The sequence below is a fragment of the Ochotona princeps genome, chromosome X, assembly GCF_030435755.1.
Source record: "Ochotona princeps isolate mOchPri1 chromosome X, mOchPri1.hap1, whole genome shotgun sequence".
Taxonomy (NCBI): domain Eukaryota; kingdom Metazoa; phylum Chordata; class Mammalia; order Lagomorpha; family Ochotonidae; genus Ochotona; species Ochotona princeps.
In genome coordinates, this window is record NC_080865.1 from 8,856,088 (window position 1) to 8,878,098 (window position 22,011).

The following is a 22,011-nucleotide window of genomic DNA, read 5'->3' on the forward strand; positions in this document are numbered from 1 at the left end:
AAGCATTTTACTTATTTCTCATGTTTGTTGTCTGTCTCCAGACAGCTACATAGAATTATCAACAGCAACGTGAAATGTTAACTTTGACCAGGGCGAGAGTTTGTTGTCTATTTTTGTCTACTTTGATGTCTTTTCTACACAGTAGCCTTTCAAAACAAATATATATATTGAATAATTAATAATATGAATAGTATCAATTGAACAATTAATAAAGACTAATTTCTAATGAGGGTCGCTAACAGACTATGTGATTTATTTATCTATTTGGTTTTCTATCTCTGCCTTTTACAACATAAATCTGTGGGTGGAGTGGGACTGTTTAGGGAGGTGTTGAGCCAGATTATGGCTCAATGGTGATCAAAACAAAATCCCTCCCTCCCTCTGCAGTGGAGACTGCTAACCAGCACAGGACTTATTTTGGAGTGATGAAAACATTCGCAAATTGCCTTATGCTGATAGTTGCCCAACTCAGTGTCACAGCTCACTGAATGTATAGTTTAACTGGGTAAACACCATGGGATATAAACTCCATCTCTGTAAAGCTGTTTTGGGAGCCAGTGTTGTGGCACAGCTAGTTAAGCTGCCTCTTGGGATGCCTACATCCAATCTATCAGAGCTTGGATTCGGATCCCAGATGCTTCATTTCTGATCCAGCTGCCTGTTAATGAAACTGGGAGCCAAATACTTGGGTCCCGACCACCCAAGTGAGAGAGACCCTGGTAGAATTGCTAGCTCCTGGCTTTTTGCCTGACCCAACCCAGGTGTCTTCCTTTCTCATGTGTATGTGTGTGATTCTGCCTTTCAAGTAAATATATCTTTTTCAAGAAATAAAGCTTTTTGAAAAATCTTGCCCTCGGATTTTATCATAGAAGAAACCAACTATCAGGAATTGATCAGCACATGTTAGGCACTTACTGTCAATTCAATGGCATCCAGCTGGCCTCTTGCCCCAGCTGGTCTCCCCTAACCTATCCTTCCCCTTGTCTTTCTTCTCTTCCTACTTGCAGGACCTGCTGTCCACGTGTCTCCCCTGAACTAACTGCCTGCTGGGGTCATGGCCCTGCCAACAAAATCTAGCTCATTTGACCTGGGCTTGGGTACCTGGAGCCTTAGTTCCCAGGAGGAAGGCTACCGGCGTCAGGCACGCTACAGGGGTGTTGGCAAGAAGCTGCCTGAGTACAAGGCCGTGGTGGTGGGTGCAACTGGCGTGGGCAAAAGTGCGCTGGCAATCCAGCTAAACCATCAGTGCTTTGTGGAAGACCACGACCCCACCATCCAGGACTCCTACTGGAAGGAGATGGCGCTGGACCACGAGGGATGCATTCTGAATGTACTGGACACAGCAGGGCAGGCCACCCACAGGGCCCTGCGTGACCAGTGTGTGGCTAATGGTGATGGTGTCCTGGGAGTCTTCGCTCTCGATGACCCCTCCTCTCTGGTCCAGCTGCAGCAGATGCGTGCCAGCTGGGACCCTCACCACACGCAACCTGTCGTTCTTGTGGGCAACAAATGCGACCTTGTGACTACAGTCGGAGATGCACACGCAGCTGCCACAGCCCTTGCTGAGAGCTGGGGGGCCCCCTTCGTGGAGACCTCAGCCAAGACACGGCAAGGTGTGGAAGAGGCCTTTACCTTGCTCATCCGTGAGATCCAGAGGGTCCGAGAGATCAGAGTAGAGGAGGCCAGGGCAGGATCAGGTGGGCGGAGGACCCGACACCTGAAGGCCAGGTGCCACTGCGGCTGTTCTGTGGCCTGAACGTCTTGGTCAAGCAGAGTGGACATCCCCCCAGCTCAGCCCCGCCCTGCCGCACTCCTCCATGGGAAACTCACTTTGTGGATCCTACTTGAATGTATATGGGACTAGATGGATACCTCTCTTGTTTTCATTTAGTGAGGCACTTTTTTTGGTAACACGGAGGTGTCTGCTGTTACTTGTGTCATGTGGACTCCACAGCTTTTTGTGCAAAATTAAATAAACGGTGTTCTCAGGTTTCAAAGCTACCAAGTGTGGTGTGGGTGGAAGTGACACTGGGTAGGATGTTATGTAAATGATGATAATCCTATCATTCAGAAAACTGGGCGAGTCCATTGTGTGGCAGTCCCTGCTTTGGGTAACAAGAGATACAGACACAAGACACTTAGAACAACAACAACACTCTTCCTGGAGCCAGCATTGTTGTGCAGTGAGTTAATCTGCCACTTGGGATTCCAGCAACACATATCAGAACACAGGTTCAAGTCCTGGCTGCTCCACTTCCATTTCAACTCCCTGCTGATGTACCTGGGAACAGCAGCAAAGGATAGGCTACCTGTTTAGGCCCCTGCTGCCCATACAGGAGACCCAGAAGAAGCTCCTGACTTTCGCCTGGAACTTTTGGCCATTTAGGGAGAAAAACAGGAGGTAGAAGATGCCCAGAAACCAACTAGAGCCAAGGCAACTCCCCAGATCTTCAGGGCCTGTGGCAAAAGTATAAATAGGCCTCTAAACTATGTATCTAAATATGCAAACATCTAAATAGTGTAGGTCAAACTAACAAACCAAATGCAAAGTAAATCCTATTCTCCTATCTTGACAAATGTATTTATTGTAAAGGTACAGTGGCAGAAAACAAGAGAGAGGGAGATCCCATCTGTTGATTCACTTTTTTAAAAGATTTATTTTTATTACAAAGTCAGATATACAGAGAGGAGGAGAGACAGAGAGGAAGATCTTCCGTCCGATGATTCACTCCCCAAGTGAGCCGCAACGGCCGGTGCTGCACCGATCCGAAATCAGGAACCAGGAACTTCCTCCAGGTTTCCCACGTGGGTGCAGGGTCCCAAGGCTTTGGGCCATCCTCAATTGCTTTCCCAGGCCACAAGCAGGGAGCTGGATGGGAAATGGAGCTGCCGAGATTAGAACCGGCGTCCATATGGGATCCAGGCGCATTCAAGGCGAGGACTTTAGCCACTAGGCCACCATGCTGGACCCTGATTCACTTCTTAAAATGCTAGGGCTGGGGCAGGCTGAAGGCAGAACCCTGGAACCCCTTCCAGGTCTCACATGGATGGCAGGGACCAAAGTACTTGGATCATCATCTGCTGCTTTTCCAGGTGCATTAACAGGAAACTGGATCCAGTTAAGTGGAGATGGCTTGGGCGCAAGGTGGTACTCTCACCTGGGCTGTGGGGATCCTAAGTGGTAATTTACCCACAAGCTCTGCAAACCTTTCATAATGATCTCGGTGCCAGTTAAGTCTCTTAATTCTTTGGGTTCTGTGTCAGCTGGCCTGAGAGCCCCTGCAGCTCATGTCCTTTTCCCCCTCACTTTCCCACACCAACCCACATCAAGAGGTGCCCCTATGTGCATATGGCCATGGACATTCCAGCCAGCACAAACTTAACTCTACTCCCCAAGTATCCTAAGCAACCACCTCTCCACTACCCCCTTGGGCCCCACAGGCCAGACTGGGCCACGGTAGTGGTGGTGCAAGCCCTGGAAGTAGCCTCAAAGCTTCCAGCACCCCTCCCCCATGTTGGAGGGATACTTACAAGAGGAAATGGGCACAGACTCCAGGTGGGCACTGCCAGTGTTTATGTGAATGAAGGCATAGCAGGGACAGGGACAGCTCTCCGGCAGTGTGGAACCCGAGGGGGAGGGGCGCTCTGTGCCTATCCCATCAGACCACACAGACAAGCATAGAGCTGCTTCAGATCATGTTTATTAGGGGGTTATGGGGTGGGGAGATCTGCGGGATAGGAGGGCAGCCATAGCGGTTGGGCTGGCCAGGATAACCGTGCCGGAGGGGAGTTGTCTGGGTGCAGCTGGGAGGGATGAGTGCCCTCAGGGCGGCAGGAGGCGTCGTGCTGGCGCCTGCGATGCGGGAGTCTCCAACCGTTTCACCCGCAGCAGTGCCCCTAGCACACCCTCAGGGGGCACCTCGGGGCTCACATCCTGGTCAGCAGCCCTTCGGAGCCGCCTAGGGGCCGGCCCAGCCTCAGAGTCAGCGTTTCCAGAGAGGATCCGTCCCAGCAAGTACCTGCAGGGTGGAGTGCAGAGCAGTGAAGGTGTGTATTCACACACCCTAGATTGCCTGGGACCTGCAGTGTGTTCAGCCTCACCCCACCCTGGCCACCTGGGCGACCAGAAACTGAGTACAGGGTCTCCCTCCCCAAGCACTGGAAGTTCACTTCCCCTGCGGTCCTCTTAGCCTTGCATCTTTACCTCTACACCCGCACCTAGGACCTTGCTTCTTTTTAGGGCTCCAAGACCCTTGCTCCTCAAGACTTAGGGGTCTGCACACGCACCAGATGCAGGAGGCCACACACACACACACACACACACACACACACACACACACCCATAACAACCTGGTCGCCTCAGTCCTTCGTCCTCTCAAAACGCAGGCGCCCACCCCATGTCCTGTCACCTCAGAAGCTCAGGATCCACGTCAGGCGTCTCGTCGCCAGCATCTTCGGCATCAGGGCCCGTGGTGCCATCATCGTAGACTGGGGGTCGAGGTCGGAGCGCCGCAGCGGGCACAGGCGCGGGAACAAGCTGCGCTGCGAGGGCTGCGGGGTCCAGGCGAGCGCGGAGCAGGGCGCGGGCAAGCTGCGCTGCAGGAGCGTCGGGGTCGTCGTCCAGGCCGAGGGTCGGGTCAGAGGCGCGGGGAGTGCCCCAGATGCGCAGGAGCTGAGCCAGGACTCGCGCCTGCTGATCCTCGGCCTCCTGTGCCTCGGCGCGTGCCCGCTCCTGCCGTTCTGCTTCCAGCAGATGCGCCAGCGCCCGCGCCAGCTCCTGCACCGCACCCGCAGCCTCTCCTCGGGGCACTGCTCGCCGAAAGCGGCGGGCAGCTCCAGCTTCAGCCATGGACGATGACGCTGCGCTCAGGCCACGGGGCTCCTGCGGGAAAAAGAAGTGAGGGGGAGAAGGGTAAAGATGAGGTCGGCATTCTTCAAGCCAACAAAGGTATCATGTCCCCACTCCATTGAACAGCCAGGCACTTCGAAGGCCACCCAAAATCGCCATACATATCTCCAGACATCCTTAAGACCTCTGGACCCACTCACCCCCACACACTGTTATAGCCCTAGTGACTTTCGGAAGAGGTCTGGGCCTCCAGGAGCTCGGGTTTTGGAGTGAAAAAACAATCACTTGGCTGGTGACATTTCAGCTAGCAAAAATAATCCCGAAGGGCAATTTGGCAATGTTTGAAAAGATGGCATCACCCCCTCCTGGAATGCTACACCCCCAGAGTAGCGTTTGGACCCCAATGAATCACAGATTATGGCGGCGCTGTGCGTAATACCATGGGGGGGGGGGTTAACTCTGGAAACAATCCAATGTGCTCTCACAGAATAAGGATGGTTAGATGAATCATGAGAGAAGATAGAATCTTACGCAGCAGTAAAACGAAATGGATTATAGCCAGGCATTTCAATATGGATGAATCTCACCACGTAAGGCTGAAGGTGTAGGGGGGAAGAGGAGGCAAGTTCCAGAAAGCTACTGTGAACTGCCTGAGACTACCAAACACCCCAAGGACCTCCCAGTGACCCCTAAAGGCCACCAGGAGCCAGATGCCCAGTATCATTCCATTTCCATAGTGCTCCAAAACAAGAGCAACAAAACCATAGATTCTGTAGCAGTGTAAGCATAGGTGATATGGGACAAAGAAAAGTATAGGGCCAAGGGACTGAAAACATAGGATAATGGTTATGAAGAAAGGGGGTGCTGTGGGGAGGGGTTCCAGGGGCTTTAATTGGTCATGTTCTATTTCTTAAGATGAACAGGAGACGCATGGGGGAGTCCTTTCATTACGATTTTGCACATAGTTCACGTGTGTCAGAGGCACTAATGTATAGGTATGATATGGAAATTTTGTCAAAGTTTCTATCCTTGATGCAGACAGCTAGCTGCTCCAAGTGTCCCTTCTGCCCCCAAGGGAGCCACACTGTCACACACACGAACAGACTGAGAGGCCTTACTATGTCACAAATTCGATCTGCAAGGCACATCCCACACACTAAAGGAATTGCAACGGGCGTTAACAGCGGCGCATGAAGTTACACTGTCCATGGTCCTGGAACGCGAACCCCGGCGCCACCTTTCCGACACTAGGCAACGCGGAGACATCATGGCTCCCCTCCCCCACGATGACACAGCTCCACAAAGAAACAGAGGGTGGCTTTGGGAGCCCACGCACCCACTCGCGGGCACGCATTCCCACAGAAGCAACGAGAAGGTGCACACGAAGATGCAAAGACCACTCCCTCCTGAATCCAAAGGAGATGGTACAGAAACAGAAAGGCACTGAAACAGAAAGACACGCCCATGGACCATGCCAACACTCAGAAGCAGTCACAAACATAGGCGTGGTGACAGTCAGAAAGTCCATCGGGCCTGCAGAAAAGTCATACACACATACACATAAGCACCTCCCCCAAGTGCGACACACACACATACACACACACACACACACAATGTCACCTTTGGAGGATGCTCTGCAGCGGTCAAATCAAAGGACACACTTCCAAGGACATGACACATCACGCACGAACACGCTTATGCGCAGACACCCTTCCTCAATACTCCCTGGTGCTATGGACAACGCCACGGACCCCTCTCCGGGAGAAGCCTGGCTTGGCCTGGAGATGCAACAAGGGTTGGGGGTGGTGGCAGGGTGTGGCTGCTGGCCGTGCCCAGGGCAAGACCAAGCTCCATCTAGGATGCTCCGACCCTGCCAGAGTGCAGACTGGTAGCTGGAGCTCGGGTCATGCTTGAGGATCTCTCAGCACGTCCCCGGAGCTGGCTCCGGGTGGGAACACAGTCCTGACCCTCGCCCACAACCTGCTGACCCGCAGCCTCTTATCCCCACCCCATGCTACCCCGCCGAGACTTGGGGGGGGGGTCTCACCTTGACCGGCCTCGCGCAGAGAGCACAGGGCGGCCGAAGAAGCCCCAGCAGCAGCAGCAGCAGCAAGAGGCCTACGCCCCCGGCCCGCGGCCCGCGGAGCAGCGGCGACCCTGCCATGCTGCCCCAGCGAGCCGGGCTCCGGACGGGCGGACTGGCGGGCAAGTGCGCAGCGCTGGGGCTAGCAGGCAAGGCTGCGATACTCTGAGGCTGCGCAGGCTCAGGAGCCGCCCCCCTCCATCCTCCCTCCCCCTTCATTCCCTCCCTTCATTCTACGCAGGCGCAGCCTGGGAGCTCCAGCAGCCCCTCCACCTGGCCAGTCTCCATGGAGATGCCCAGGGGCAAGGTGGAGAGCCTGTGCCTGCACTGGCGGTTGTCATGGTAGTCGGAGGGCAGTTGCCGGAGCAACAGACATTGCTGCTGGCTTTGCAGGCGGGTAGAGAAAATTGACTTCAGTGGAGTGGATTAGGGGGTCTGGCTCACCATCTCTCCCTCTTGTGGGAGGAGATGGACTTGATTTTATTCACTGGTTAGAGAGTTACGATTGCAAGGTTCTTACTAGAGAGATGGATTAGATCCAGATGATGTCACCGTGAACAGTTCTCCATTCTAAGGTGAACTATCTAAGAGGTTGACCACTAACCACAAGCTCACACTGGCATTATAAAGGGGTTAATTAGGATGACATTTGGAGCTCAATAAATGTTAGAATGCCTGTATCCAAGTTGGAGTCCCTTGGCTCCAGCTCTGGCTCTGGTTTCTGGCCCCACCTTCGGCTGACTGGTTGATGCACATTCTGGGAGGCAGCAGATGATGGGCAAAGGACTCAGATCCCTGTAACCCATGTGGGAGACCCGGATGGAGTTCCTGCCTCCTGGCCTAGCAGGCTTGGGTATTTGAACAGTGAACCAGCGAATGTAAGTTCTATGTCTGTCAAATAAACTGAAAATATAAACAAAACAGTTGGCTTATCTTACATGAAGAAAAGAAACCCTTATCTATGTTACTGTGGGTGGATCTAATCAACTGATGTCACCTCCATCTTTCAACCATTGTAAATAAGTTTACCAAAGGGCTGGGGTTGTGGAACAGCAGGCAGAGCTACCAATTTTTTCTTTATTTTTAAATATTTATTTATTTGTATGAAAGGCAGAGTTAAAGAAAAGCAGAGAGAGATCTTCCATTTGCTGGCTCACACCACAAATAGATACAACAGCTAGTGTTGGGCTGGGGTGAAGCCAGGAGCCTGGAACTTGATCCAGGTCTCCAGTGGGTCTCCAAGGATTTGGTCATCTTCTGCTACCTTCCCAGATGTATCAGTAGGGAGCTGGATTGGAAGTGGAGCAGCTGGGACTTGAACAGGGGATGCAGGTATCGTGTGGGGCTGCTCAACCTGCTGTGCCACAATACTGGCCCCATGAGCCACCTCTTCGAACACCAACATCCCATGTCAGAGTGTCACATTCCTGGTTGCTCCACTTCCAAGTCACCTTCCTGCTAATGTACTCAGGAAGGTACAAGATGATGGTGCCAGGAACCCAGATTGAATTCTAGGTTCCTGGCTTCAGCCTGGCCCACACCTGGCTACTGCAGTCATTTGGGTAGTGAACTAGCAGCTTGAAGACCTGTCTCCCCCTCTCTCTCTGACGCTCTTATTTTCAAATAAATAATTTTTTGAGAAATCAAATAACTTTACAATACACAGCCTTACATGCATTCTCTCTTGCAGACCTGGAGATTATACACCCAGCAGTATGTAACGGGCATGTCCCGAGAATGGTTCTCATGCCACCTGCTGCCTCCTGGTGTTCAGTCCTGAGTGTGCCTAACCCAAGGGGCTAGGCTGCATGTGAACACATGTATGTGATTGAAGTGATTATCTTGTGAGTGCACTCTCATTCCCATACTCTGAGGCAGCATGTGGTCAGTTGGGGAATGTTTTTTAACAATATGAAATTTTTGAATTCGTTCAACAGTAAGGGTTTATTTTAAAGATATATTTATTTGAAAGACAAAGAGAGAGCGAAGAGAGGTCTTCCATCTTTTGGTTCACCCCCGCAAATGACCACAACAGCCAAAGCTGGGCCAGTCTGCAGCCAGGATCTTCTTCCAGGTCTTCTAGTGCATAACCCAAGTACCTACTAGTTCATCTTCTGCTGCTTTGGCAGGCACATTAGCATGGAACTGGATCAGAAGTCGAGCAGCTGGGACTCGAACTGGTGCTCACATGGGATCTACGTGCCAGAGGCAGCACTGCCTGCTATGCTGGTTCCCAGTTGGGAATCTTAAGTGGCAAGGACTAGAAGCTGACCTCTTGTTTATGCCCTCAGTCCTGAAACAACAAGCAACTCCCCAGCTGGAGGCAACTGCCTAGGTTGTCTTCATATATATATATAAAGATACATAGGGAAAGTGGGGAATACCAGGCTGGCACATGCTTGCCACCCTGGCCCCAACATAGAGGGCTGCAGATTGCCAGGGGAAGGGGGCTGGGGATGCGTAGGAGTGCAAGTGGCTGAGAGCATGTTTGACAAGGAAGGAATGACTTCTGGGGTCTTCCACTGACTGGGCCCCTGCACTTGCAGATGGATGATGGAGCCGAGACAGAGTAGTTAAGAGGAGAGAAACCAGAGGGCATGTCTGGGTAAGGACAAGGCATGCATTCATGTAGGAGACCTGGGCTGGGCTAAGTAACATCACCACCGTCCACATGAAAGCTGGGGCATACCTGGATGGGTGAGGTGGAAGTACCTACCCTTGAGTGTCAGAGCAGGGAGCGGGCCACATCAGGCTGGGCTACAGCACACACACAAAAACAAGAGAACCAGATCTGGGAGCATAATCTATAGGGGACTTGTGGGCTTACCTCTGTGGGACTACAGCACCCACTGGTTTCTGCAAGAACTGGATATGGTGGGTCCGGCACGGTGGCCTAGTGGCTAAAGTTCTTGCTGTGAACGCACCAGGATCCCATATGGGTGCTGGTTCTAATCCTGACAGCCCCACTTCCCATCCAGCTCCCTGATTATGGCCTGGGAAAGCAGTTGAGGATGGCCCGAAGCTTTGGGCTACACATGTGTGGGAGACTTGGAAGAAGCTCCTGGCTCCTGGCTTCGGATTGGCTCAGCTCTGGCCATTGCGGTCACTTGTGGAGTGAAACAACGGGTAGAAGATCTTCCTTTCAGTCTCTCCTCCTCTCTGTATATCTGACTTTGCAATAACAATAAATAAATCTTTTTTTTTTTTTTTAAAGAACTGGATGTGGTGATGGGGACAGACCATGCTGGGCCAGGTGCAGTACCTGCTGGCATGCACAAGAACCAGCACAGGGTGTGGGATGCCCCTGGCTAGGTTAGGCTGCAACACACACCAATGAAAGCTGAGACGGCAAGCGGTCCATGCCAGGCTGGGTCAAAGTTCTCGCCAGTACACGCAAGAACCAGTACTGGGAATCGGTCTGGTAGGGAAACTTGGGGAACTGTCCTGCTAAGCTGCAACTTCCACTGGTGAGTGCGAGAGCCAGGTCTGGGGGGCATATGTGTGGACCTGATCTGGAGTGGGCTGGGCTGAGCCAGTCCACAACACACGCAGGCATAGATGGGGTGCAGGCCAGCCTGGGTTGGACTGCAATACATGCAAGTTCACATGAGGACTGGAGCTGGGAGTGGACGAGGATGAGCCAGGCTGCAGCACCTGCTGGCAAATGCCACGTTAGACTGCGCTGCAGTACCTGCTGGCACATGCAAAACCCGGAGATGGGAGTGGACCAGTGAGGGGAACCTCCAGACCCCTATTTTGGACTGTTGCTTCCACTGGTGAGTGTGAGAGCAGACTGGGGGTGGGCAGGTCTGGGCAGGGCGGCCAACATGTAGACTGAGTCTAGGGATGGGCCAGGCTGGGCTAGGCCCATGCATCTACTGGCATGAGGGAGAGCCAGAATGGGTGTGGGCTAGCCAGGCTAGGCCACAGCACCAGCTGGCAAATGATGGGACTGGATGCAAATCATGTTAGGCTGGACCAACCACAGTACCCCTTGGCAGGCACAAGATTCAGGGCTGGGAACATACCTGGTAGAGAAACTGTGGGCACTCCCATATTGGGTTGTATCTTCTGCTGCTGAGGATGAGAACCAGGGTTGGGAGTGTACTAGGCCGGTCAAGGTGGCAGCACCTGTCAGAATACTTGTGGACCAGGTCTGGGGGTGGGTTGGATTAAGCTAAGCCACAGGACCCATGAGTGTGCACAAGAGCCAGATGGAATATAATTGACTAACAGATATGTCTGTCTCTCTGGATCCTCCAATGAAGTTAAAGGTCAGGAAGCGCAGGAAACATAGGAAACTGTATCTCAGGGCAGACTGGTTACCTGTTGAAAAGCAGGATGAATTTAACATTTGACTTCCTAGAGTTGTTTACAAAGGAAGTCCTAGCACAGTTTGTTAAAGGGGCAGAGAAGAGAGACAGGGTTGCAGACCATTGTTCTTGCCGCATGCCCAGTGAACAGGCCATGCTGGGGTCTTAGCCAACGGTGGTCCTCGACTGCTTTCCCAGTCCACATCAGGGAGCTGGATGGGAAGTGGAGCAGCCAGGATATGAACTGGTGCCCATATGGGAACTCGGGTGTGCTAGGTGAGGACTTTAGCCACTAGGGTACCATGCTGGCGCCCCACTGTCCACAAACTTTTTAATGTTCCCCTAGTATTAGAGTGTGTCGTGAGAGCAGAAAAATAGATTGTGTTAGGAAAACTAGAGGAAAATAAGCAGGAGCCTTACCTCGCATCATCCACAAATTATAACTGCAAGAACTTCTTGACAAGCACTTCGAAAGTACAACTCAAAAGGATAATTGATGATGATGACACACACATGACTTCTAGGGGAGGGTGTTTGGCCTGGTGATAAGATACAAGGTTGCCTGAGTTCCATTCTCAATTGCAGCTCCTGAATCCAAATCCTGCTAATGCAGATTCTGGGAGACACCAATGATGGCTCTAGTAATTGGGGTCCTAACACCCACGTGGGAGACCTGGATTGAGTTTCCTGCTCCTGGGTTTGACCTGGCCTAGTCCATCTCTGGCTACTGCTGGAATTTTGGGTGGAATTTTGCTGGAATTTGGAAACTCTCTTTGTGTCTCTCTACTTCTCAAATAAATAAGTATTTTGTTTAAGATTTATTTCTTTGGGAGCCCCGGCACGGTGGCCTAGCGGCTAAAGTCCTCGCCTTGAATGTGCCAGTATCCCATATGGGTGCCAGTTCTAATCCCGCTGGCTCTGCTTCCCATCCAGCTCCGTTTGTGGTCTGGGAAAGCAGTGGAGGATGGCCCAAAGCCTTGGGATCCTGCACCTGTGTGGAGACCCAGAAGAGGCTCCAGGCTCCTGGCTTTGAATCAGCGCAGCTCCAGCCAATGCATCCGCTTGGAGACTGAACCATTGGATGGGAGATCCTCCTCTCTGTCTCTCCTCCTCTCTGTATGTTTGACTTCCCCCCTCCAAAAAATAGATTAAAAAAAAAAAAGACTTACTTTTCTGAAAGGTTGAATTACAGAAAGGAGAGAGAGAGGGAAATCCTTCATGTAGTAGCTCATGCTCAGATGACTGCCATAGCCAGGACTGGGGCAAGCTGACACCAGGGTCGAGGAGCTTCTGAGTCCCCCACATGAGTGTAGGGCCCAAGGACCTGGGCCACCCTGCATTGCTTTCCCAGGCTCATCATTAACAGAGAGATGGACTCAAAATGGAGTAGCCAGGGCTTGAGCAGATATCCATATGGGATGCTGACATTGCACACAGTGGCTTAACTCACAATACCAGCTCCAAATATTTTTAAAAATCTAATCAGCTGGGACCAATGTTATAGAATAGTGATTCAAGTCCCAGGTATTCTGTTTCTGATCCAGCTCCCTGCTAATGTGTTGGGATAGCAGTGGAAAATTGACTCAACTGCTTGGGCCCCTGCACCTATGTGCCAAACTTACATGAAATTCCTGGCTCTTGGCTTTGGTCTGCACCATTCTTGGTTACTGTAGCCATTTGGGGAGTAAACCAGTGGATGGAGGATCTCTCTCTCTCTCTCTCTCTCTCTCTCTCTGTAACTCTTTCAAATAAATAAATATTTTAAAATGTTAATCAAGTTTTGTTTTCATATACTTCAAGCATTCCTTTGTACCTGGATAAGAAAATTTGTTTACTTTGATTTAAGATGATAATTGAGGGCCTGGCAGGATAGCCTAGAGGCTAAATCTTCACGTTGCAAATGCAGGGATCCCATATGGGTGCCAATTCATGTGCTGGATACTCTACTTCCCATCCAGCTCCCTGCTTGTGGCCTGGGAAAGCTGTGAAAGATGGCCCCAAGTCTTTATATCCTTGCACCCTTGTGAGATCAGGAAGAAGCTCCTAATTCTTGCCTTCTGATCAGCTCAGCTCCGGCCATTGTGGCCATTTGGCAGCAGATGGAAGATCGATCTCTCTCTGTCTCTCTCTCTCTCTCTCTCTCTCCCTCCTTCTCTGTAGATCTGCCATGCCAATAAAATTAATTTTTTTAATTAAAAAAGAAAGACCACATTTATTTAGAGGGAAGTTGCATTGTCCTAACCCTGAGCCTGTGCACGCAGCTCTGTATTCCCGTGGAAATTTATCACAAACGTTCTCAGCAAGTTCTTACCTGAACACTGCTATAGGCTGCTCGATTCTCCCCAAAATGAGCCAGTTAGCCCCTTCGAAGCTCAGCAGTCTATTCACTGTCCTGTACCACCACAGTGGAAGAGGGGAACAATCCCTACAGGGCACAGTTAGGGGCTTAAGAAAAGGTTTATTCATTATTTATAAAGTCATGAAAAACTATCCAATTAACTAAGCTAGCATCGGTGCTATCAGGAATTCTTATCTTCTCAAAGTTGAGTACTCTTTCTTCCAAGGGTTGTAAAAGACTCCTGTTTTGCTCTGGACTGTCAGGGGAAACTGTAGCTGAGTGCAAATTGAGGATAATGGGGAAGGTTGACCACCTGCAATCCAACTGCCAGGCACCATTAGGAAAAACAGTAACACTATTAATTATGTGAAGCTTTACAGTGGGTAAGTGTTTATACCAAGAGCTGCATCCTGCTTGGTAGTAAGAAACTGAAACAAGCAAGCAACCAAACCTGGTCTACAGAAGCCGGTGTTGCAGTTAGCCAAGTTTTAAAGTGGGCAGTAGATGCTTTAAAAAAATTTTTTTTAGAATTATTTTATTTGTATTGGAAAGACAGATTTACAGAGAGAAAGAGAGGCAGAAAAAGACCTTCCATCTGCTGGTTCACTCCTCAAATGGCAGCTTAGCAGGAGTAGATATAGCCCAGCTGGGCAGCGCCCACAGTTCCCCTGCCAGGCATGTTACCAGCCCCAGATTTTGTGCCTGAGAGAGGATTCTGCTGTCCAGCCTGACATGACTCACACCCAGTTCTGGCACATGCAGGCTGGTGCTGTGGCCTAGCTCAGCCGGCCAGCACCCATTCTGGTTCTGGTGCACACTAGTAGGTGCAGCAGTTTATCCCAGCTTAGCCCAACCCCAGACAAGCCCGCCTCCAGTCCCAGCTCTCACACTCACCAGTTGAAGCAGCAGCCCAGCAAGAGAGTTCCCGAAGTTCCCCTACCAGGCCCACTCCTAGCTCTGGGTCTTGTGCATCCAGCAGGTGTTATGGCCCAAATTGAGATGGTCTGCCCCCAATCTTGGCAATCACCAACAGATGCTACAGCCTGTCTCAGCCCAACCTGCCTCTAGTTCCAGCTTTCACGCAAGGGTGTAGCAGCCTAGCCCAATCTGACCCATTCCCAGCCTCATGTGAAATGGTGGTTGTTATGGTCCAACACAGCCCAACTTGCACCCTGGCCTGGCTCTCACTCATGTCAGTGTATGCTGTGGACTGATCCTGCCTGGCCTGCCACCAGACCCAGCTCACATGTATGTTAATTGGCTTGCTCACAGCTCATGCTCTCGCATTCACCAGTGGGAGCTGTGTTTGTCAGGGGAATTCCCCCAAGTTTCCCTACCAAGCCCACTCCCAGCAATGCATCTCACATGTCTAATGCCCAGACTGGCATGGCTGTCCCAAAGTCCTGGCACTCACCAGCAGGTACTGCATCCTAGCCTGACTGGTCCACACCCATTCCAGCTCTCACTGATGGATACAGCCTACTCCAGCCTAGCCTGCTCCCACCCTGCCTGCCCCACCCCAGCCTGGCTCTCATGAGACCCACTATGGCCTAGACCGTCCTGTCCCATACCCATTTCATGGCTCTCGTGAGCACCAGCAGGTGCCAGAGCCTAGTCCAAGCTGATCTACCCCTAGACCCAGCGCACATGCATGTGATGGTCTGCCCATAGCCCCAGCTCTCAGATTAGCCAGTAGAAGCTGCGGCCCAGGGGGGTGTCTCCATAGTTCCCCTACTAGGCCCCTTTCCAGCCCTGGGACTTGTGTGTGCTGGTGGGTACATCAGCCCAGCCTGGCATAGTCCACCTGCAGTCTCAGTTCTCGCTGGTGGGTGTTACAGCATAACCTAGCCTAGCCCAGCCAGGCATGTCCACACCTTGTCCTGGCTCTCCTGCATGCCAGTGTGTGTTGCAGCCTGGTCTGGCTTGGCCTCTCCCCAGACCTAGTTCACACAAATGCTCATTAATGCTGCCATCTTGCTTGGCCTAGCTAACTCCAAACGCACTGATTTTGTGCTACCCAGTGGGAGCTGTGGTCTAGGAAAGTTTCCTAAGTTCCTCCACCAGGCCTGCTCCCAGTCCTGGATCGCCTTTGTGCCAGCATATGCTGTGGGCCTGCTTGGCATGGTGTTCCTTCAATCCTGATCTTCACATGTGCCAGCAGGTGCTGCAGTCTGGCCCTGCCCTGCATTCTTTCAGCCCCAGATCCCATGAGTGTCATGTGGATTCCTGTCAGGTGAGGTCCGTGGCTCATCCTGGCTCAGCACTTCACCACCCCCAGTTGTCCATGTAAACTGGCAGGTGCTGCAATCCCACAGAGGGGAGTCCACAAGCTCCCTATAGAATCTGTCCCCAGATTCATTTCTCTCACGTTCTGATGGGTGCTGCCCAGCCTGGTGTGTCCCACCTCTTGCTCCAACCCTTGTGGGTAGATATTGTGGCCTAGCCCAGCCTGGCACACCCCCGATCTGCCCCTGCTTTTGCATGTGTTAATGGGTGGCAGGCAATGCTATTTAGCCCAGACCAGGTCTCCTACATGGTCAGATGCCTTGGCCTGACCCAGACAGGCCCTCCAGTTCCCCTCCTGCAAACCACTCTGTCTCAGCTCTCTTTCCTACCTGGGAGTGCGATGGCCTGGTTCATGGAAGCCCCCAGAAGCCAATCCTCCCCTGTCAAACATGCCCTTAGTCACTCCCACTCCAATACATCCCCTTTCCCTGGGCAATCTGCAGAACCCCTGTCTGCAGGCCAGGGTGGCATGTCCTGGCCTGGCATTCCCCGCTTTCCACACTTATCTTTTTTTTTTTTTAGATTTATTTTTATTGGAAAAACAGATTTACAGAGAGAAGGAAACACAGAAAGGTCTTCTGCCTGCTGATTTGCACCCCAAGTGGCCACAACAGCCGGAGCTGAGCTGATCCCAAGCCAGGAGCTTCTTCTGGGTCTCCCATACAGGTGTAGGGTCCCAAGGCTTTGGCCCAGCTTCCACTGCTTTCCCAGGTGTTATAAAAGAGAATTCAGAGTCTGATCTCTCAAGAAAAGTGAAAGTTTATTATGCAGCAGAGCGGCCACTACCTCACAGGATAGTACACCAAGAGCAACGCAAGACGGGAATTTTACAATTCAAGGCAAATACCCAAAAAAAATCAGGGAACGTGCTAAACAACAGGATGGTCACTGTTAGCCATCTGTTAGTTCTGGGAACAATGACATCTCAAGTATGCAAAACAAAAGATACTGAGGTCAGCATACCCTTCGACAATAACATTAAACAAGCCAGAGGCGCTCAGCGTTCAAGAGCCTCACCCTAACAGGCATTTTTGCAGAGTTCCTGCTTGATCTTGTTCTTGTTTGTTTTACTGATCCATGTCAGCAGGTCATGAGGAGGGAGCTGGATGGGAAGTAGAGCAGCTGGGACACGAACCAGTGCCCATATGGGATCCTGGGTATGCAAGGCAAGAATTTAGCCAATAGAGCCTTTGCGCTGCCACCACCCTCATCTTTTTAAAAAAATAAGCAACTATACTGGCACACTGAATATTTAATACAAATTTGGCATTAACCAGACCCAGGATGTCCACCAGCTACTGGCTACTTTCTTTCCAATACGTGACACTTGGCTAGCAACAAGGCTACCTAGGCAGTCTCCTATAGCTGAGGGCAGGAGGGAGCCCTCACTTGCTGTCTCTCTGCTTCTCAAATTTGCAAAAAATAAAAAAGATTATTCAAAAGTAAAGGAAACCCAAATGGTCAATAAACATGAACATATTCTCACAGTAAATCAGGGAACCTTCCATGAAAGTGACAAAATGCTATTTCATGGCAATAAGATGGTTCCTTGCCAGTATAGAAGAGTAAATGAAGTGGACAGCCATGTTCTCCTCCCTACTGAACTATTCCTTGTTCTGGAAAAATCTGCTCAGTATGCTTAATTATTGGCCTGGCTCATTCCTCAAACAAACCACTCGAGAGAGGGTAAGCAATAGCTCTATTGACGCCCTCTGGAGTCAAAGTTTCTAGATCTTCTACAACCATGTTGGCTAAATGGCTGTTTCCTATGTGGAACCCTTTAATCAGCCTTGTAAAGAAAATCCTCCGTGTACGCGTCACGTCTTGAGGCCGGGACATTTTTCCTTGTCGTTCCGACTGTGGTGTATCTTAGTTTCAGCACCTCTGACACTCAGTAGTTTTGGGGAGAGAGTCACTGTACCACCAAGAACCAAGCGGTAGAAAAGCGCTCTGCCGCAGGACCCTCCAGGAGCCACCGTGTTGGCCACGCCTGATACACGTTTTCATGAAACTTTTGAAGACCCTGCTATGCATAGATTTCAAATTTTTAAAATTCCATTACCATGAATTTTTGAAGCACCGTGTGTGTGTGTGTGTTTATGTGTAAAACTGTGGCAAGCTGATTTGTTAGCTTGCTAATGAAGGTAAATTCTCAGATCCTTCACATTTTTCACTTAAAACAAAAATGGACAAACCATACTTCCCGTGCATAACAGGGATAAACCTCACAATGTTGGCCAAAAGATACTGCTAGACCTAAAAGAATGTGCAACTTCATAAAAAAAAATGTAGAAACCAGGCTAAATTAAATGGTTAGAATTCAGGATGGTGGTTGACCCTTAAGGGTCACTGACTAGAAGGGGCACAAGAGAGGTACCTGAGGTTCTACTGGCAGAGATGCCAGGTCCCTGAGGGAAGGGGAAAGGGAGAATTTCAGAGGTCATATCTGCCCAGAAGAACTGATTGACCTCCCTGCAAACATCTTAGCAAAAGTAACTACTATAGTATCAGTCCCTTGATTCAATCACATATAATATCTTATTAGGATACACTTAGATCTATTAGGGAGAACTTTCTGCTTTAGAAACACATAAAGTTAGAGCCAGGCCATCTTAAACAGCAGCTTGGGGAAGGCCCCCCTGTGGGACAGGCCCTCCCAGCAGCCAGAGAGCTTGGCTGCTCCTTTCAATAAATAGCATTTGCTTTGCTCAATTCTTCCTTGGTCGTGTGCGTCATTCTTCATAATCATGAACCCAAAAACTCGGCAGAGAAGAGAAGTAGCAACCCAGAAAGGCAGCAGCACCCAGTGAACATGGCAGACACACGAAGTCGGGACCCAGAGAACTGGGACATGGGAGCTGTGCTGTTCCTGAGCAAGCTGGCAAACTTAAGAATCTGCTACACCGGGCTTGGTGGCGAGGCCTAGCGGCTAAAGTCCTCGCCTTGAACGCGCCCCGGGATCCCATATGGGCGCCGGTTCTAATCCCGGCAGCTCCACTTCCCATCCAGCTTCCTGCTTGTGGCCTGGGAAAGCAGTTGAGGACGGCCCAAAGCCTTGGGACCCTGCACCTACGTGGGAGACCCGGAAGAAACTCCTGGTTCCTGGCTTCAGAGAGGCGCAGCACTGGCCATTGCCATCACTTGGGGAGAGAATCATCGGACAGATCTTCCTCTCTGTCTCTCCTCCTCTCTGTATATCTGACTTTCCAATAAAAATAAATAAATCTTTAAAAAAAAAAAAGAATCTGCCACATCTCAGGTTGAGACACAGACGCAAATGACTGGAGCCAAAAGTTCCTCCAGATACCACTGCAACACCAACCGATCATGCTCCTTTTTCAGTTTTACTTCTTTAATTTACTATTTTTAAAGGCAGAACGACAATAGGGAGGGAAACACAGTGAGATCATCTATTCACTGGTTCACATCCAAATGCCCACAATAGCCAGGGATGGGCCAGGCCACAGACAAGAGCCTAAAACTCAATCTGGGTCTCTCACATGCGTGGGCCATCACTTGCTGTCAACCAGGATGCGATTGGCAGGAAGCTGGCTCAGAAGCAAAGGTAACACTGGATGTCAAGTACAATGATATGGGATACAGGCATCCTAAGTGGCAGTTTAACCTGCTGTATCACAACACCTGCTCCCACATTCCTTTTCTTCTTACAAATATTTATTTTGTTTTATTGTATTATTTATTTGAAAGGGAGAGAGGAATGCAAGAGCAAGAGAGCTTCTCCATTGGCTAGTTCACTCTGCAAAGGACTCTAGCAGCTGGGCTGGGCTGGGCCAGGCAGGGTCCTGGAGCTAGAAACTCTAGCTGGGTCTCCCATGTGTGCGGCGGGGCTTAGGTCGTCACCTCTCTGGCATGTTAGCAGCAAGGCAGATCAGAAACAGAGCAGCTGGGACTGGGAGCAGCCATCGCTACACACTCCTTTTCTTCTTTTTTAAGAGATGGATTTGTTTGAAAGGCAGAGAAAGAGAAGGAGAGAGAGAGAGAGAGAGAGAGAGAGAGAGAGAGAGAGAGAACCGTTCACTGCCTCACTCCCCCAAATGGTCATACCAACTGAACAGAGCTGGGCTGATTTGAAGCTGGGAACCAGAAGGTTCTTCCAGGTCTCCCACGTGGGTGCAGGGGCTCAAAGATTTGAGCCATCCTCCAATGATTTCCCAGGCACACTAGCAGGGAACTAGATGAAAGTGAAGCAACGGGGACTCAAACCCATACCCTCATGGGATCTCGGCATTGGAGCACTGGAGGCGGCAGCTTTACCTGCCTTGCTGACAGCACCAGGCCCATGTTGCATTTTGTGGTCTGGTTGCTGGTTTGGTTTTCAAGGATTCGTGCTGTTTGCAAGCATTCATCTGGCTGTGCACCTCCCCGCAAGCGTGTGATACCTCACTGGAGAGCTGAATGCTGATCAGGGCCCCCTGTATCAAAACAGATTATTTTCAACTCTACCAGGTTGAGAAAGAAGAAGAGAATGATTATTGTACACGCAGCCTTTCAGGCAGAGAGGGCGAGATAAAGGAGGAATGGGGGAGGCAAACCCAGTAGTTCTCCGCCCGCCTTGAAATACTTTTCTTACAGGAAACAAAATAACTTCAGGCAAATGACAAACTGGGTTTGTGGGCAGAGTGCTCACAGGCATTTTTGTGCTGTGACTTTCCTCTAGGGAGTGCTGTGTGCTTTCAGGTGCCTGTGACGCAGAGCTAAGGAGCCTGCGGATTTGCCACGACCTCTATGGAGCAGGTACAGTTGTCTGGTGTGACTTTTTCTACCCTGAAACATGCTCCCATTCTTCAGGCTGCTTCCCCCTTTCTTCTGTAAAACTACATGAAACTCATGCTCACATGTTGCTTGTCCAGTTTTCTTAAAAAGATTTATTTTTATTCGAAAGAATTACAGAAAGAGAGAGATCTTCTATCCACTTCCATCACTCCGCAAGTGACCGCAACTGAGCTGATCTGAAACCAGGACCCAGGAGCTTCTTCCAGGTCTCCCATATGGCTTTGGGCCGTCCTCGACGGCTTTCCCAGGCCACAAGCAGGGAGCTGGATGGGAAGTGGAACAGTCAGGAAAGGAAGTCACACCCATACGGGACCACCAGCACTGCAGGTAGAGGTTTAGCATGCTACACAACAGCATCGGCCCCAAAGTCTAGTTTCTTCACAAAACATTGATGGCCTTTGTGACCTTATGACCAGTATCCTGTTATTACATTTTTAAATTTTAGACGGCAATAAATTTTGTATTCTTCCTGTTCCCATTGCTCACTTCTCTTACCCAGTCCACAAGTTCTTTAGATGATGGTCTTGGATTTTCCTAGGATGTATTGTACTTACTTGAAAGGCAGAGAGATTGAGAGAGAGAGAGGAAAAAAAAAATTGATCTTGCATCCACTGGTTCACTCCCCAGGGAAGTGCAGCGGTGGGGACTCCAACAAGAGCTCCAAGCTGGGATGCTGGGGTAGAGGGTGGGAGCTCTGCCCAACGCCCACCCCTGCTGCTTCTCTGTGAATCTGCTCACGTTCATCCTGTCCATGTCTTCCCATGCTTCTCACTCCCACTGTGTTCTTTGCTGGTACTTCTCCTTCCCCTAAAGAGGGAGTATCTGTCCGCCTCACCCCAGTTGCTCAGGGTCTCTTGAGAGAGCTGGTAGGACAAGGCAGTGCTTCACAGTCTGGACCGGGCTCCCTTGACCTCGTCCACTTCTTTAACGGCCCTCGGCCACCCGTGAAATGGTCTGCCTCCTCTATCAGCACACAGGTAGGGGACAAATGTGGGGGGTCACAGGGAGTGTTACAGCCACCAGCGAAGGTAGCTGGCACGGGGCCGGCTCAGGTCAAGGGGCGTGGCCTAGGGACCCGGTCTCACTGTCTGGGGCCGTCGGCTCAGGAGACGCGGATGACCCACGGTGTCCCAGCTCAGAGCCAGGTAAGATCAGGTGTGGCCACCGTACAACTTGGTCCCTAGACTCCAGACATGATTTCTAGGCCCAATCCCCTGCTTCTAAACCCTAGTACCCATTGCGCCAAGAGACCCTAAAGTCACCCCGGGCCAGCAAGCCTCCTGTGCCACAGGAAGCAAGATAAGTGCCCCGGGGTCCCGCAGCCCAATGGCCTCGGGGACTGTGACCC

General features: G+C 50.9%; 2 protein-coding genes across 2 annotated transcripts; one reads left to right on the forward strand and one right to left on the reverse strand.

Moving 5' to 3' along the window:
• The first annotated feature begins 1,054 nt into the window (after positions 1-1,054).
• Positions 1,055-1,756, forward strand: ERAS (ES cell expressed Ras). Its single transcript, XM_004587921.2, has one exon. It carries the CDS (start codon positions 1,055-1,057, stop codon positions 1,754-1,756), a length of 702 nt encoding a protein of 233 aa, XP_004587978.1.
• Positions 1,757-3,683: 1,927 nt separating this feature from the next.
• Positions 3,684-7,085, reverse strand: PCSK1N (proprotein convertase subtilisin/kexin type 1 inhibitor). Its single transcript, XM_004587920.3, has 3 exons — positions 6,897-7,085; positions 4,410-4,882; positions 3,684-4,019 (listed from the first exon to the last, which is right to left on the reverse strand). Exons 1-3 carry the CDS (start codon positions 7,011-7,013, stop codon positions 3,824-3,826), a joined length of 786 nt encoding a protein of 261 aa, XP_004587977.1. The 5' UTR covers positions 7,014-7,085; the 3' UTR covers positions 3,684-3,823.
• Positions 7,086-22,011: the final 14,926 nt, after the last annotated feature.